The 16,729-nt window shown below is 45.9% G+C and overlaps 1 protein-coding gene across 4 annotated transcripts in view; it reads left to right on the top strand.

The window, feature by feature from the left end:
• LOC147844946 (NACHT, LRR and PYD domains-containing protein 3-like) overlaps positions 1-16,729 on the top strand; it is a 42,592-nt gene that overhangs the window by 23,446 nt on the left and 2,417 nt on the right. For 2 of the 4 annotated variants that reach the window (XM_087248369.2, XM_087248370.2), the window contains 2 exons: positions 6,489-6,662; positions 15,884-16,057. In XM_087248369.2, coding sequence (XP_087104495.1) covers positions 6,489-6,662; positions 15,884-16,057 — 348 coding nt within the window. The remainder of the gene's footprint in view (positions 1-6,488; positions 6,663-15,883; positions 16,058-16,729) is intronic. The other 2 variants (XM_087248371.2, XM_088650063.1) reach the window with 1 other exon arrangement.

Consider the following 16,729-nt stretch of genomic DNA (forward strand, 5'->3'; position numbering starts at 1 on the left):
ATCAGGATCCTCCCTTTGCTATATTTCTTAGCGAGAGTTTAGTTAAAGGATCGTCTTTAAAGAACGTATTTTGCAAAATAATAAATTAAAGCATACTTTACCACACAGGGTAACATTGATGGGTTCTGGAAAATGAATTCAATGTCCACTCCAGTGAAGAAAAGTAATAAAATACACTTTTATTAATAAAATAAAATCCAGTGAAAAAGTAGAATAAACAAAAGACAAATTACAGAAACAAAAGTCATTACTTTATTCTCCGTTGAGAATAAAGGGCCTACCACTCTCAGTATACAGAAGTCAGAAAGCGCAAAGCTGAAGAGTACATGTCAGCTTTTATACTCAGTGTCTCAGTGACAGTATTCATAAATCTACCCTAAACACAGGTGCACAGACTACTTAAATCATACATTCAAGGAGCATGCTAAATCACTTGAACAGTAAAAAGACAGATACATAGTCATCAAGAGTACATTGTATCATATAAATGAACATTTAGGCTGTTTAATATAAGCCTTGATTTATAATGTGCTATATAGTTATGCACTCAAATTCAGGTGCGTGATCTCGGTAGAGAGTTCAGCAAAAGTACAAGTTGGGAGTTCATTCAGAGTTCGACTACTAGCAAGAGGGTCATCTGAAGTAGCTAGGGGTTCACAGAGAGTTCGTCCAGCTGATTTGTTTGCTCGCCGCGCCCTCTGCCAGAGACGCCTTTCCTTTCTCTTACGTTTCACTTCATCATTAAGAGTTGTGCTTTAACGCATAGGAATATCAGAATACATCAGTGATTTTTTTGTGTCTCACATGATTAATGTCATTTGACCCATCAATCATTACAAAGTTCATAAATATATAAAGTCTCGTGGTCCTCCTATCTGAACTCAAATTTAGCAGTTTTCTTATATTTCAAAGTATTCAAGAATATATTAGATGACATTTAATATTCGGTTTTATTAAATAACAATAGTCAATAATTCTAATTGACACAAACTCCAATAGTTTTTGTCACCATCCTGCAGTTTGTCTCCATTCCCCTAGAGGTCCCCGTGTTTCCCCTCTGTATTTGTTGTTCCTCATGTGTTCTTGTTTACTTAATTTAGATCACCTGTGACTTGTTCCAGCCAGTGTATTTAAGTTGTCACTTTGTCTGTGTTCCTCACTCGGTGTTTGAGTCATCTCTTGTGAACTTGCCTTGCGTTTCCCTTGATCTCCTGAGCTACGTCTAGTAAGAGTGTTTTATTTTCCTTGTTGCTGACTGCATTAATTATCTGTTTGTTTTCTCCCCTCGTGGAGTTTTCTTTACATGTTTATTATACTGTTAGAGTATTTTGTATACCTCATTCTGAGAAGAACCTAAGTTGTCTGTTTTGCTACCTCATTTTTGAGAAGAACCTAAGTTGATATTTTTTTTTCACAACTTCCTCTGTGGCTTAGTGGTATACACATCGGTTTCCACACCAGAGACCCGGGTTCAAGGCCTGGTCGTGACAGAAACACCGAGTCAGACATGGACCCAGAGGCACTCAGTACCAAAGATCTGTTGGCAGTGATTGGCAGTCATGAAGCTTCGTTCCAGCGTCATGAAGAGGTTCTCCGTCGTCAAGAGGAGGTGATGACAAAACACTCAGAGCTCCTTGCTGATGTCACGTCGTCCATTCGGCAATTCTTTCAAAGCCTTCCTGGGGTTTCTTCTCCTGCTTCTCCTGCTGCACCACCCCTAAGTACCAACAGTCCTCCCATAGCTCCAGTAGCTGCTGCAGAGCCCAGACTTCCACCCCCCAAGCCATTCTCAGGAGATCCTAGTTCCTGTCAGGGATTTCTCACCCAGTGCTCTCTCACTTTTGAGCTTCAGCCCTCAAGTTTTCCCACTGACCGCTCAAAGATCGCTTATATTATCACCCTTCTGACTGACAAGGCATTGTCTTGGGCCTCTGCGGCATGGGAGTCCCAGCCTAGTTATTGCCAGTCATACACAGCCTTTGAGAAGGAATTCAAGAAGGTGTTCAATCACCCAGTTAGTGGACAGGAGGCTTCCAAACGTCTCCTTACTCTCCGTCAAGGTCCTCGCAGCGCTGCAGACTTCGCCATTGAATTTCGAACTATTGCAGCAGGTAGTGGATGAAATGACGAGGCCTTAAGAGTCTGCTTTCTGGGCGGATTAGCTGAATCCATTCAAGATGAGATGGCCACCCGGGAACCAGCCAAAGACCTAGAATCCCTTATTGATATGGCCATTCGCCTTGATATTCGCTTGAGAGAACGGAGAATGACTCGAGGCAGAGCATCCCAGTCCCAAACTCCTGTTCACAAACCTGCATCTCCAGTTCATGCTCCACCAGTCAGACTTCCCCCAGTCAATGAACAAGCTCCCGAGCCTCCAGAAGATATGCAGCTAGGTCGTTCCAGACTCTCTCCCAGTGAAAGGGACAGACGGATGAGGGAGCGACGATGCCTTTACTGTGGTATGTCTGGTCATTTTCGATCCACTTGTCCAGAACTGTCGGGAAACGAGGGTCCCCACCGAGTTACAGGAGGACTGTGATGGGGAAAATAAGAGTTCCTCCTGCCAACACCGTTCTAGCTCTCAAAGCTATTTTGTCCTGGGAGAGTCATCAGTTCCCAGTCCAGGCAATGATCGATTCAGGGGCCGCAGGTAATTTCATAGATCTCTCCTTGGCCAAGAAACTTAAGATTCCTACCCACCTTCTCCCTCATCCCCAGTCAGTAACTGCTTTGGATGGTAGACCCCTTGAACCCGGCAAAGTAACTGAGGCCACTCAGTCCCTGAAGCTTACCATTGCTAAACACCAGCAGGAGGAGACTTTCTACCTTATTGGATCTCCCGAGTATCCGGTCATTCTAGGTCATCCCTGGTTGCACAGACATAATCCCCATATCAACTGGTCTACTGGTTCCATTCTAGATTGGAGTCCTTCATGTCACTTCACCTGTTTTACCCAGAGCCTCTCTGCCCCTCATCCCGAGCCTCAAGATTCTGTAGATCTGTCTCAAGTTCCCGCTGTCTATCATAAGTTTAGGGCAGTATTCAGTAAGTCTCGAGCCACCTCTTTGCCACCTCACCACCCATACGACTGTGCAATTGACCTTCTCCCCGGTTCCTCCCCTCCTAGAGGCAGAGTCTTCTCTCTATCTCCCCCTGAACAGGCTGCTATGAATGCTTACATCCAAGAGTCCCTGGCAACTGGCATCATCCGAGCCTCCACTTCCCCTGCTGGTGCTGGCTTCTTCTTTGTGGGGAAGAAGGATGGGGGGCTTAGGCCTTGTATCGATTACCGAGGTCTTAACAAGATAACCATTCGGAATCGATATCCCCTGCCTCTTATGGCTACTGCCTTTGAGCTGCTGCAGGGAGCTTCCATTTTTACCAAGCTCGACCTTCGCAATGCCTACCATCTGGTGCGGATACGGCAAGGAGATGAATGAAAGACTGCTTTTAACACCCCCACAGGCCACTATGAATACCTGGTGATGCCTTTCGGCCTTACCAATGCCCCTGCCGTGTTCCAGGCACTTATCAACGACGTCCTCCGAGACATGTTAAATATATTTGTATTCGTTTATCTGGACGATATACTTATATTTTCCAAGTCCATGGAGGAGCACGAGGGCCATGTCAGCAGGGTTCTCCAAAGACTCCTTAAAAATCATCTCTTTGTCAAGCCAGAAAAATGTGAGTTTCATGTTTCCCTGACTAAGTTTCTTGGGTACATTGTCACCCCTGGTCACCTGGAGATGGACCCTAGTAAGATTAAAGCTGTTCTCAACTGGCCTATTCCAACCACAGTAAAAGAGGTGCAACGGTTTGTGGGCTTTGCAAACTTTTACAGGAAGTTTATCAGGAATTTCAGCTCAGTTGTGGCTCCCTTGACAGCACTGACAAAGGGAGGAGGAGTCAAGATTGAATGGGGCCCTAAAGCAGCGGCTGCCTTCCAGGATCTCAAGGATCGATTCACCTCAGCTCCCATACTCTCTATCCCTAATCCAGACATACCCTTTATGGTAGAGGTGGATGCCTCAGATGTGGGTGTAGGAGCCATTTTATCACAAAGGAATGAGGATGGAAAACTACACCCCTGTGCTTTCATGTCACGTCGCCTGTCCAATGCTGAGCGCAACTACCACGTGGGGGACCGAGAGCTGCTTGCTGTTAAGTTGGCCTTGGAAGAATGGCGTCATTGGCTTGAGGGCGCTCGACATCCTTTCCAGGTACTTACAGACCATAAGAACCTAGAATATCTCCAGCAGGCCAAGCAACTGAACCCTCGGCAGGCTCGATGGTCTCTGTTTTTTAACAGATTTCAGTTCATCCTGACTTATAGACCCGGTTCCAAGAACCTTAAGCCTTATGCCTTGTCCCGAGCCTACTCTCCAGAGACACATGAAAAACCTGTTTCTTCTATTATTCCTAGTTCAAGGATTGTTGCCCCCCTCAGATGGGATCTGGAACAAGTGGTCCGTAAGGCTCAAACCAAAGAACCTGATCCAGGGAATGGACCGTTGGGGGCTCTATATGTCCCTCGAGCAGTGCGAGCTCAGGTCTTGCAGTGGGGTCATGAGTCTGTATTGACCTGCCACCCAGGTAGTTCCCGTACTTTAGAATTCCTCCGACGTCGCTTTTGGTGGCCTTCCATAAAGGAAGATGTTAAAGGTTATGTGGAGGCCTGCCAAGTATGTTGTCAGGGAAAATCATCACACCAGCGACCTCAGGGACTGCTCCATCCCTTACCTGTTCCCCACAGGCCTTGGTCACACCTTTCCCTGGATTTCATTACAGGACTTCCACTCTCCCAGGGCAACACGGTCATATTGGTTGTGGTGGACCGATTTTCCAAGGCTGCCCGATTCATTCCTCTGCCCAAGTTGCCATCGGCTAAAGAGACTGCTGAGCTCATAATAAGCCATGTTTTCAGAGTCTTTGGCATTCCCCAAGACATTGTTTCTGACCGAGGTCCACAATTTCTGTCCAGATTCTGGGGGGCTTTTTGCAGACTCTTCGGAACCACTGCCAGCCTATCATCCGGGTTCCATCCTGAGTCTAATGGTCAGACAGAACGAGTTAACCAAGATTTGGAAACCACTCTACGGTGCATGGCAGCCAATAACCCCACCACTTGGTCATCTTACATAATGTGGGCTGAATATGCCCACAACACCCTCAAGTCCTCAGCCACCGGACTTTCCCCTTTTGAATGCCAATTTGGTTATACCCCTCCATTGTTTCCTGAGAAAGAGGTCCAGGTGGGAGTTCCCTCAGCCCAGCACTTTGTTCGACGCTGTCGACGAACCTGGAGGAGAGCTAGAAGCGCTCTCCTTCGAACCTCCCTGAGATACCAACATCAGGCTAATCGCCGTCGTCGAAGGCCTCCTACTTTCCGGGTTGGCCAGAGAGTCTGGTTGGCAACTAAGAACCTTCCACTCCGGGTTGAGTCGAGAAAATTGTCCCAGAGGTTCATCGGGCCATTTAGAATAGCCAGGAAAGTTAACCCTGTTTCTTATCGTTTGTATCTTCCTCGTTCACTTAGAATTAATCCCACATTTCATGTCTCTTTATTAAAACCTGTCTTGTCTTCTCCCTTTGCCCCCCCTCGCAGACCCCCTCCACCTCCCAGGATCATTGACGGCCAGCCAGCCTACACGGTCCACCGGATACTGGACTCCAGGAGGGTCCAGAACTCACTTCAGTATCTGGTTGACTGGGAGGGCTACGGGCCAGAGGAGCGCTCCTGGATTCCTGCCAAAGACATCCTGGACCCTAGTTTAATCCGGGAGTTTCATACCCAGAGGCCAGGGTGTACTGGTAGGAACGTCAGGAGCCGTTCCTAAAGGAGGGGGTCCTGTCACCATCCTGCAGTTTGTCTCCATTCCCCTAGAGGTCCCCGTGTTTCCCCTCTGTATTTGTTCTTCCTCATGTGTTCTTGTTTACTTAATTTAGATCACCTGTGACTTGTTCCAGCCAGTGTATTTAAGTTGTCACTTTGTCTGTGTTCCTCACTCGGTGTTTGAGTCATCTCTTGTGAACTTGCCTTGCGTTTCCCTTGATCTCCTGAGCTACGTCTAGTAAGAGTGTTTTACTTTCCTTGTTGCTGACTGCATTAATTATCTGTTTGTTTTCTCCCCTCGTGGAGTTTTCTTTACATGTTTATTATACTGTTAGAGTATTTTGTATACCTCATTCTGAGAAGAACCTAAGTTGTCTGTTTTGCTACCTCATTTTTGAGAAGAACCTAAGTTGATATTTTTTTTAATAAATGCTTGTTTTCTGGATTCCCTCTTGGAGTGTTTTCGTTTGGGTCCAACACAACTTCCTCTGTGGCTTAGTGGTATACACATCGGTTTCCACACCAGAGACCCGGGTTCAAGGCCTGGTCGTGACAGTTTTGTCATATTATTAACCTCATAGTTTGTTTTTACATCAGATAAATGACTGAAATCACACTGTTAATGTAATCTGTGTTCTTCTTTCTCAGATTGGCCATGTGTAAACTCACTGTTCAGTGCTGTGAGAGTTTGTGTTCAGCTCTACAATCCTCAAACTGTGTGCTGAGAGAGCTGGACCTGAGTAACAATGACCTGCAGGATTCAGGAGTGAAGAAGCTCTCTGATGGACTGAAGATTCAACACTGTAAACTGGACACACTGAGGTAAATGATTCTCCACTCAACAGATACAGTTTCATATTGGGTTACCTGATGTGGAGCCCCATTCAGTGGATTGACAGAAGAAAAAAACAAAACATTTACAGGGTTGTGATTTTAATCATAGCTTTAATAATGTATGTTCATCTATAAATATATTTAAAAGCTTTACTTAGTCTATTATGAAATGTTGCACTTTCAGAGCTTCTCTTTTTCCAATATACCCAAATGTGACTTAAAGTTAAAGGAATCAGTTTATTTTAAGGATCTTTATAATGAATTACCTCTGAATTATTTATTCATATTTTATATTTTTATATTTATATCTGTTGTGTCCTGGTGAAGTTTAGACATGCTCTGCTGTTTGTTCAGTTTGCAGTTTCTTCTAAACATATAAAAGTCTCACGACACTCTTAATATTATCTAAACCAGTGGTCCACAACCTTTTTCTAACTGCGGACCGGTCAACGTGAATCCACTGTGTACTCATATGGAACTTTATTAGCACATTGCTCCAACATTACAATGCTATTATAACATTAGGAAGTAATAACTTTAACAACAATATAACATATTATAACATCAGTAACGCTAAATCAATGGGAGCCCTGAGCTTGTTTCTTTGCAACGAGATGGACCATAGAAGGAAGATTGCTGGAAAGAGCGCGTGCACGTCTAGAACGTGAAGTTTATTCATAAACTAATTTCGAGAGGATCACGTGCTTATGATTGACACGGCTGGCCCCGAGTCAAGCTAATGTACGAACCACCAATCAGACTACTCCTAACCAAGTATAAATAACCAAACACCTTACCTTTAGTCATCTTCGTCTTGAAGAATAGCCAATCGCTGTAACTTTCAAGCAGAAATCTCCGAGGAGAACATCCTTAAACTGCACAGCTCCTATCGCTTCTTCTACCCGACATCCAGCGCACTATCACTCAGCAGAACAGACCAACAAGTCCGCGGCTTCAAACACAGGGCCGCTGGCCTCCACGCAATGCCGCCGCTCTCCCAAAGCCTGGGACTAGCCCCCATCGGAGCGCGCAAGCTTCCAGCGCCCAGTATTGGCTGTATTCCACCGTGCATCCTGATACAGCGGTCGATAATGCTCCGCTTGCGGCACGTAAAACTTCGGGCAATTCAGCTTGTTTTGTCGCAATACCGGCCTTGCCAGTCAAAGATCCCGCGCGTTAATACCAAGCACACGCGCACTGCTTTTGCTTTATTTAGTCATGTTCAACCGTGGCGTTACAAGGCAGACCAAACATTCAAACGACGATCAATACGCTGCACGTAGACCATTCCCATAGCTGACAGCACTTGCTATAGTGTCAAGCAGTCATATACGGACAAACGTAAGCCGTTATTATGATTAGGCAGACTTAAAACATTTACTCAGTACTTCATGCCGAAGCCTAATTCCACGCACTCCGATTCTAATCTAGACATCCACTTCCATTAGAAACCATCATATTAGATCTGAATTCTTTACAAACCAGCTCACTGACTGATGTTTCATTTTAAGTAAACACTATGCATCAGTCTAATTAAACTACACAATGACTATATGGCAAGCCATGTTTACATTAATCCAAATCCATTACGTATGGCAAGCCCCATTTGCCTGTATACTCTTAACTAATACAAATTAGCATTAGATATTATATGCTGTCATATATTTTACAGCATTTAAATATCCCGATAGCTACTTGCTATTTGATTAGCCATTATTATGCTCACACAGAATCTGCACGCACGAAATTCTTAGCCCATCACTGTTTCTGTTTATTTACTTTTGAATGTGTGTAATTTCATATTCATCTAGTTGGTAAATTAACTTCAGTAATATTATTGAATAATTTAAAATGTTTACATAATCTATAGTTCGTAAAGTTTTATTTTCTGCCTTTCTAGTAGATATATTATATTACTACCAAATAAGTGGATATAACGGGATTTCCATCGTAAGACTAAAAAGTAATAAAGATATCACTGTTATTTAATCTATCAAAGTTTAGTTCCGATACTCATAAAATCGTTACTCATAAATCTGCAGTTTTTTCCAAAAAAGTCAGGAGATTCTGTCTAGCCCTAGTCATTAGCACTACTTTCATCACTGATACTTAATCATTATGATGGCACGAGAAACCTACATTCTGTCATGCTGTTAGCTAAATTAACAGAAAGTCGTCTTTGTTGTATATAACACTGGCCACACTTTCGGTCATCAAATAAATAATCTAAGCATTATATTTTCTATGATATGGCAAGCTATTTTTCACTAGTCCAAGTCCAGTTTTTACTGTCGTAGAGACATTCGGCTTGATTTCAGCATTCACACAAGAAGCTGCGGTGTATCACCACGCTAAGCTGTCAATTAGATCCATAGCAACAACAAACTAACCTAGTAATAACTTACGAACTGTTCTACTTCAGCATCAGAACAGCATTGTCTCGTCTGACATATGCTAGTAACGTGATGCCTTGTATGCTACAGTTGGCAACAGCGAATTGCCACGCAATGATCTGCTTAACGCTACCACATGCTAGAAACACTTGCTAAGCATAGGGTTTGACCAACATGTAAACAAGGCTCGCCAGTTAACTATCCAGGGAACCCCAGCAACCGCCCAGGAATCACTCAGAACACCCTAGCGAGCACCTAGCAACGCTTAGCAACACCTTAGCATCAATGCTATTCATGCCAACTGCCTCAGAGCCCCAGTGCAGTCACGCTGGCTCTCTCAAGCCAATATCAAGTCTGTCAAGAACTTGGGTTCTAGCTATTTTCATCACACATATTATTTAATCTATGTCATAATAGGGACTTCATGAAATCTATAAGTCACATTTACCTCCACTGAAATATTACTGTTGGCTGAAACCACTAACTGAACATACAGCCATCGTTACAGAGATTGGTTGCTGCTCGATTTTCTCAAAGAAGCCATGCCCCCAGCCGCACTGCCCGCAGACTCTGCCTCCAATAACCCTGGACCACCCTCTCCTCCTTCAACAATCAATCTTCAGGACCTTATTAAGTTATTCTCAGCATCCATGGCTGATCTATGCATCCTAAGAGCTTGCATGCGAGGCAATACAGAGGGAGAGTGACTTAAAGACGGAAATCAAAACACCTTGCCAACTCTTCATGTATATACAGAAACTCTGGCAGCTGGCCCCGAAGCGGAGTCCAACCCTACTCATGCCCCTCCCTATTCAGGACTGACATGGTCGCAAACCACCCAACTACTACCTCTGGGAAACCTCCATCACCCCCAAATACCCTCTGACCATATTCCACAGCATGGAACGCTTCCAAAGACCATCACACATTTTTAAAGTTTACCCCATTCATTTCTAATCTCCACACTGCAAATATCCAAGTCAGTTCTACTAATACCTACTCTCTGGTGCCCTGGGATGACTAAAACTTCCAACCCCCACAAGCCTTTACGCAGACGACGCTAATCATCTCATAACATGAGGTAAAGGATAAGGTCGTCGAAGATAAAGGTCGTCCTCCGCCTTCAGGTTTTCCACAAACCCCCTTTCCAGCCATTCATCTAGAATCTGAGCATTGTCCCTGCAGCCCACTGGGCTTTCACAGCAATCCAGACTCATGGCATCAGCCTCAGCCATTACTACATCCACACTGTCCAAAGACCCTCACCAGCCACCACTCAACCATTGGTAGCCAAATGAATCAGCATGCCTAATGCAGAGCAATACCCACGCTCCTCCCTCCCTGCATGGACTCGACTCCGCTTCTCCCCTCAGCAAAGCACCACTATGACCTGCTCCTCGCTCCAAGCGAACAAACTCTGCTTACTCTCCCCTTTTCTTTTCCTTTAGCTTTCATCCCTGCTAGCACTACCCTGTGTCGCTAACTCCTGCAGGAGTGACACCCCAAGTGCCGACTCCCGCAGGAGCCATGCCCACTCCAGCCACCCCTTCACCTTTTACTCCCACCGCAAGTCACCACCACTCTCTCTTTCCCTCCTCTCACAGGATCCCGGCTCCCGCAGCTCTGACTCCAGCAGGAGTTACCTTAAGCTTCGACTCCCACAGCAGTCAACCACTGCCCAATAGCTTAACCTTTCTTTCTTCCAGCATCGAGTGCTCTGCTCTCTTCCAGCGTTGAGTCTCTCCGCCCCTACCCTTCCTTCCAGTGTCGAGTGCTCTGCTCCCTCCGAGCGTTAGAGTCTCTTCACCCCCCTTTTCTGTCCCAGCGTCGAGTGCTCCGCTGCTTCTTAAGCGGCGAGTCTCTCCGCCCCACTTTTATGTCTCCCGGTGGCGGAGGTTGCGCGCCTGCCAAGCACCGAGTTCCTCCGCCGTCCCCCTCTTTTCCCTTTCAGCGTTTAACTCTTTGCTACCCTCGTCTTCCTTCTAGCGCAAATCTTGCTTCTCTATATTCCTTCCGCATAGGCCCTACCCACCTGCTCGGACCGCCGCAGGGGTAATCCCCCCGAGCAGGAGCCCCAAAACCTCCCTGCAGGAGTCCCCACCACCCATCCCCTTTCCCGACTCCTGCAGGAACTTGGCCCAGCAGCTCTGATCCCGAGCTTCGACTCCCGCGGAGTCTGTCACCGCCCCCCCCCCCCCCCCCCCCCTACCCACTAGATAATTTTCTATCTTCCTTCTAGCACCAAGCACTCTGCTGTCTCCCAGCATCGAGTTTCTCTGCCCATACCCTTCTTTCTGGTGTCGAGCGCTCCGCGCCCTTCGAGCGTCGGAGTCTCTCCACCCCCCCCTTCTCTGTCCCAGCGTCGAGTGCCCCGCTTACTCTTAGTGGGAGTCTCTCCGCCCCACTTTATGCCTATCTCTCAGTGTTGAGTGCTCCGCTCTCTCCAGCGCCAAGCCTCTCCACCTCCCTTCGATTTTCTTTTCCTTATCAGCACCAAGTCTCTCCGCTACCTCCGCTTCCTTCTAGCACACCTGGCTCCTCTATGTTCCTTCCGCATAGGCCCTCACTCACCAGCTCTGACTCCCGCTGGAGTTACCCCGGAGCACGATTCTGGCCACGGCCCCTCCCCGCAGGAGTCACTATTGCCCCCTCCCGCTCCCGACTCCAGTGGGGACAAAAAAAAAAACTGGCCCAGCAGCTCTGACCCCGAGCTTCGACTCCCACGGAGTCTGTCACCGCCCACCCCCGCCCCTTAGAATTTTTCTTTCTTCCTTCCAGCATCGAGTGCTCCGCTACCTTCTAGCACCGAGTCTCTCCACCTTTTACCTTCCTTCCGGTGTTGAGTGCTCCGCTCTCCCAGAGCGCTCAAGTCTCTCCGCCTCCTTTCTGTCCCAGCGTCGAGTACTCCGCTCCTTCTTAGCGTCGAGTTTCTCCGCCCCACTTTTTCTCTACCCTGCGGCGTCGAGGGCTCCGCTTCCTCCAAGCACTGAAGTCTCTCCGCCCCCTCTCCTTTTCTTATTCTTTTCAGTGACGAATACCGCCACTACTCCCTCTAGCTCTACCCCTCTATCTTCCTTCTGCTTAGGCCATCACTCCCAGCTGTGACTCCGCAGAGTCTCCCAAGCTTCCCTGCCCAGACTCCCACGGAGTCTATGCTTACCCACGCTCCCGCAGGAGCCCCTCTCTTTCTCCTACTCTTCCCTAACTGTATATCCAGCAGCCGGATATAGCATTGGTATCAGCGGCTCTGGGGGGGTTCTTCAATACGCGGCTGCTGTCCCGAGCATAAAGCACTTTGGGGGGTTCTCGAGATCTACCCGAGCTCAAACTCCCCTCTCGCCCTGCAACGGGAGGGAGCCCCGGGCTCGAGGCTCTCATGAGCTCGGGGCTCTCTCCCGGGACAGCATGCCAAACTAGCTTATTACCAATCATCAGCTAAGTGTGAACTCTTGAAGTGAAGTTTATTCATAAACTAATTTCGAGAGGATCACGTGCTTATGATTGACACGGCTGGCCCCGAGTCAAGCTAATGTACGAACCACCAATCAGACTACTCCTAACCAAGTATAAATAACCAAACACCTTACCTTTAGTCATCTTCGTCTTGAAGAATCCCCCCTTCCACCCCTTCGCCTCCTCTTTTGTCTACAGGGCAGCACGGCGGCCCAGTGGCTAGCACTGCAGCCTCACAGCAAAAATGCCTCCGGTTCGGGCATCTACCCAAACGGTCAGCATTTTCGTGTGGAGTTCATGTTCTCCCCGTGCTTGCGTGGGTTTTCCCCGGGTCCTCCGGTTTCCTCCCACACTCCCAAAAACATGACACTTAAGTAAATTGACTAATCCAAATTAGCACCAAATTTGATTCAATTCTGTCAGCAACGCATCACCTTAGCAACCCTCACGCAGCAGGAGGGAGGGGGGTTCTCGAGATCTACCCGAGCTCAAACTCCCCTCTCGCCCTGCAACGGGAGGGAGCCCCGGGCTCGAGGCTCTCATGAGCTCGGGGCTCTCTCCCGGGACAGCATGCCAAACTAGCTTATTACCAATCATCAGCTAAGTGTGAACTCTTGAAGTGCTGACGAGAGACGTCTGCTTTAGCCAATCAGAACAGTCAGACGCATTCACGTCCGTGCGGTTTATGAGAATAAAAGCCTTTGAATATTTTTCCAGACACATTTAGCTGCTAGAAATTAGTCACATAACGTTTATATGTTCACTTTAATGCCAACCGTATAAATAATTATCGATAAGATGCTTATGATAAGCCGTTGTTTGTTTACCCTCAAGCTTTGCATGTGCCTGTGAAACAGCCCGTGGGCGCCAGCACACACACATACAGTATCATGTACATCTCGACATGCGAAAGTGTTTCTCAAACTCCTTTAACAGTGAAGACTGGTGATCGTGCAGCAGCTTGGTGAGTGAGGGCGCAGGCTCAGTCTCACACAAAATCCACGCTAATGTTTAAAACACGTCCGATATGCCTCTGTTCACGCGCCGTCCCCACAAATCCAGTTTAAATGCAGCTTCTTTATTTGCCAACTTAAAGATAATTCATTCTTGTTCAGCCCGGTACTGATTGATCCACGCACCAGCACCCGCCAGGGGGTTGAAGACCACTGATCTAAACCACTACAATAATATGAAGACACACTATAAGCCTGTATTCAGCAGTTTACTGTAAGAGACCTGGTGAACTGATGTATTTACTACACATGCATCTGAAAATAACCCTGATTACTCATTCACATGAAGCAATATATTGACTGAAGATCTTCTGTCAGAAAGGCTGTGTGTGAAGGAGAGTCAGCGCTCATGATTATTGATCAGGTGTTTCTCAGCTGACAGAATAAAAGTCCCCTAATGCTCCATCAGTGTGAATGTGACTGTCAGGCTGGTGAAAGAGACATTAAGAGAGCGGGTTTGTGTTTGTTTTAGTTTATTTACATCATCGTCCACAATATAATATACAAATGAAGATCAGGTCATGTTCTGTTGCTCTTTATACAGTAAAGTTTGATCTACAAGCTGAAGTTTGTGACTGTCAGGGCTGTAGTACTCGTCCAGACTCAAGACGTTTCTTTCTATAGTCTAGGACTCTCTAATATTCAGACATGAACTTGGTCCAGCACTAGCCATTGGTTGAGTGTGTTTGTCTGGAAAACAGGAAACATCACTGTTAAATCCACTGTGAGTCTAGAATGGGCACTGACACTCTCGTGTGATAAGCTCGTCTGCGGCTGCGTCTTATTTCTCCTCCTTCATATGAGTGCCCTGTTCAAGTGCGCTTCAGTCACTGTCATTCAGACACATGTCAAAATGCTTTTGTAAACAACCTGTTATTCTTTACACCGATTAAAAAACGGCTACTATAATATAGAAAATCTTTTCTAAATGTAGAACTAAATACATTGATTTGCATTGAAATATATGATGAATACACTTGACACATGAAAGTGTAGCTGCGCAGCTCACAACAAATGTGGAAGGTTATTGCGTGTCATATTTAACAAGCCGTTTACTGCTAATTTGATGTAATTTTGCTCACATGGATAATTGAATATTAATCAGATGATGTCATTACGCAGCTGTGCCGTCAGCCAATCGTTGCATTGCTGATGATGATTTCGAGGATCGATAGATCTGTCCTTCACAACACAAGCAGCGATCTCAGATCAGTTTATCCAGACATTCTAATCTGATTCGCGAACTCGTTTGAAGAACCAAATTAGCGAGAGATCAGTTATCGGGATGAAAAGATCCAGGATCTGCCAAATAATCTTAGATCATTTAAGCGAGGTACGAAGAACGGACCCCAGCTCAGCATCTGTCTGTTGCTCTGTCCCGCCTGGGTGTTTTGGTCATTCAGAGGAGTTCACCAGCGTTTCTTTTACAGCGTGTGTGTGTGTGTGTGTGTGCGTGTGTGTGTGTGTGTGTGTGGACATGTCTCATGACAGATGTGAGGGGAGAGACCAGATTATCAGACATCAGGATATCTTTAAAGGCGATTATTAATAAATATTGTCTGACATCTCTCAGTGTAGCAGCCCTTCAGCTTTCAATAAATAGGCAGAGAGTTTTGACGGGTGCATTTAAAATGGTTTACTTAGATGCCATAAAGTTCATCACATAAATCATCATTTTCTCAGTTCTTTGTTGTAAACACCGAAGCATCAAAAGACCAAAAGCACCGTAAAACTAGAGAAAACAAACAAACAACATAGAAAAATAAACAACAAACATTTACAAAACATCTAACATTTTCCAAATAAACAATAAACAAAACATCCCTCGCTCTGCTTGCCGAAGGGACACTAAAAGCTCAAGACATTCTTCCGAGCTGTACCTGTTAACTCGTGAACAAACGTTAATTGCTCTTACTCTGCTTTGTCTCACTTGAATCCTATTAGTCTAGAGCGCCCTCCTGTGGTGACTCCAATTATGGCAAGCAAAGCGAGTGCATGAAATCATGGGCAGTTACACCCAGCCCTACACTTGATTACACATTTCAGACCTCTGTAACATTTGAGGAAATGTCTTACAGTCATACAACCAGCTGTAATCCTGCATCTAGGTGTCGATCATCTACAAAACACACTTATAATGTTTTAAAATCAACTATTAAACCACATTAAGATGATGCATTATTTGTGTGTGTGTGCTGATGCGAGGGCTCGATCAATAAGGAGAGCTGATCAGGATGTGTGTGTTCATCACTGCTGTTGACATGAGCAGAAACAGCAGTCAGCATCTTCACAACACAAAGAGATGTGTGATTGTCCAACTGTGTGATGTGGACTATTGCTGTGTTTGTAGATTGTCTGGCTGTATGGTGACAGAGGAAGGCTGTGGTTTTCTGTCTTCAGCTCTGACTTCAAACCCCTCACACCTGAGAGAGCTGGATCTGAGCTACAATCATCCAGGAGATTCAGGAGTCAAGCTGCTCTCTGAACAACTGGAGGATCCAAACTACACACTGGACAAACTCAAGTATGTGGAGCAGCACTGGCCTTGTGCTTTTACACTGAATGGCTTTAAAAAGACACTAGAAAGCTCTTTTGTGATCAGCGTCAGTTTTCTGTGAGGGTTATGGGGTGAGGACAGTCAGAAGATACAGCTTGTAGAGTATTCCAGTCATGTCTATGAAGGGCAAATCATTGAGTGTGAAATGAATCTCCTCTGTAAATGTTGGAGTGTATTGGCTCAGTTACAGTGACATTAAGCGGGACACACTGTACAGTTTCAGCATTTGAGCTGAGCAGAGAAACTTCTTCCTCCATTTCTGCTGAAGAATCCTACAATATCAGGTCAGGAATAGGGTTGGGGATTGAAGATGGATTCAGATTCTGGAATCAGACACTTGGATTAATGTTCAGACTCTTGTTCTAAAATCAACATCTGGATTCCTCTTCTCTGTGCACACATGTGTATTTTTCACTTGCTAATCTGTCAGGAAGTTGGGCGCTGGCGAGCAGCTTTAATAATCTGAACATAGTTTAGAGATGGACTGCAACATGTGCTCAAAGGCTGCATGTGCTGAAGAACGATGGCAAAGCTAAGTGTGATCACTGTAATAAATGAATGTTGCAGCAGGGTGTCTCCATCAACATGAGCAGTATCTGCGCTCGCTTCACCAACAGCAGAGGAAAAGAACGCACTGTG

The sequence above is a fragment of the Danio rerio genome, chromosome 4 (genome assembly GCF_052040795.2).
Source record: "Danio rerio strain M-AB ecotype USA chromosome 4, GRCz13ab, whole genome shotgun sequence".
NCBI classification, from domain to species: Eukaryota; Metazoa; Chordata; class Actinopteri; order Cypriniformes; family Danionidae; genus Danio; species Danio rerio.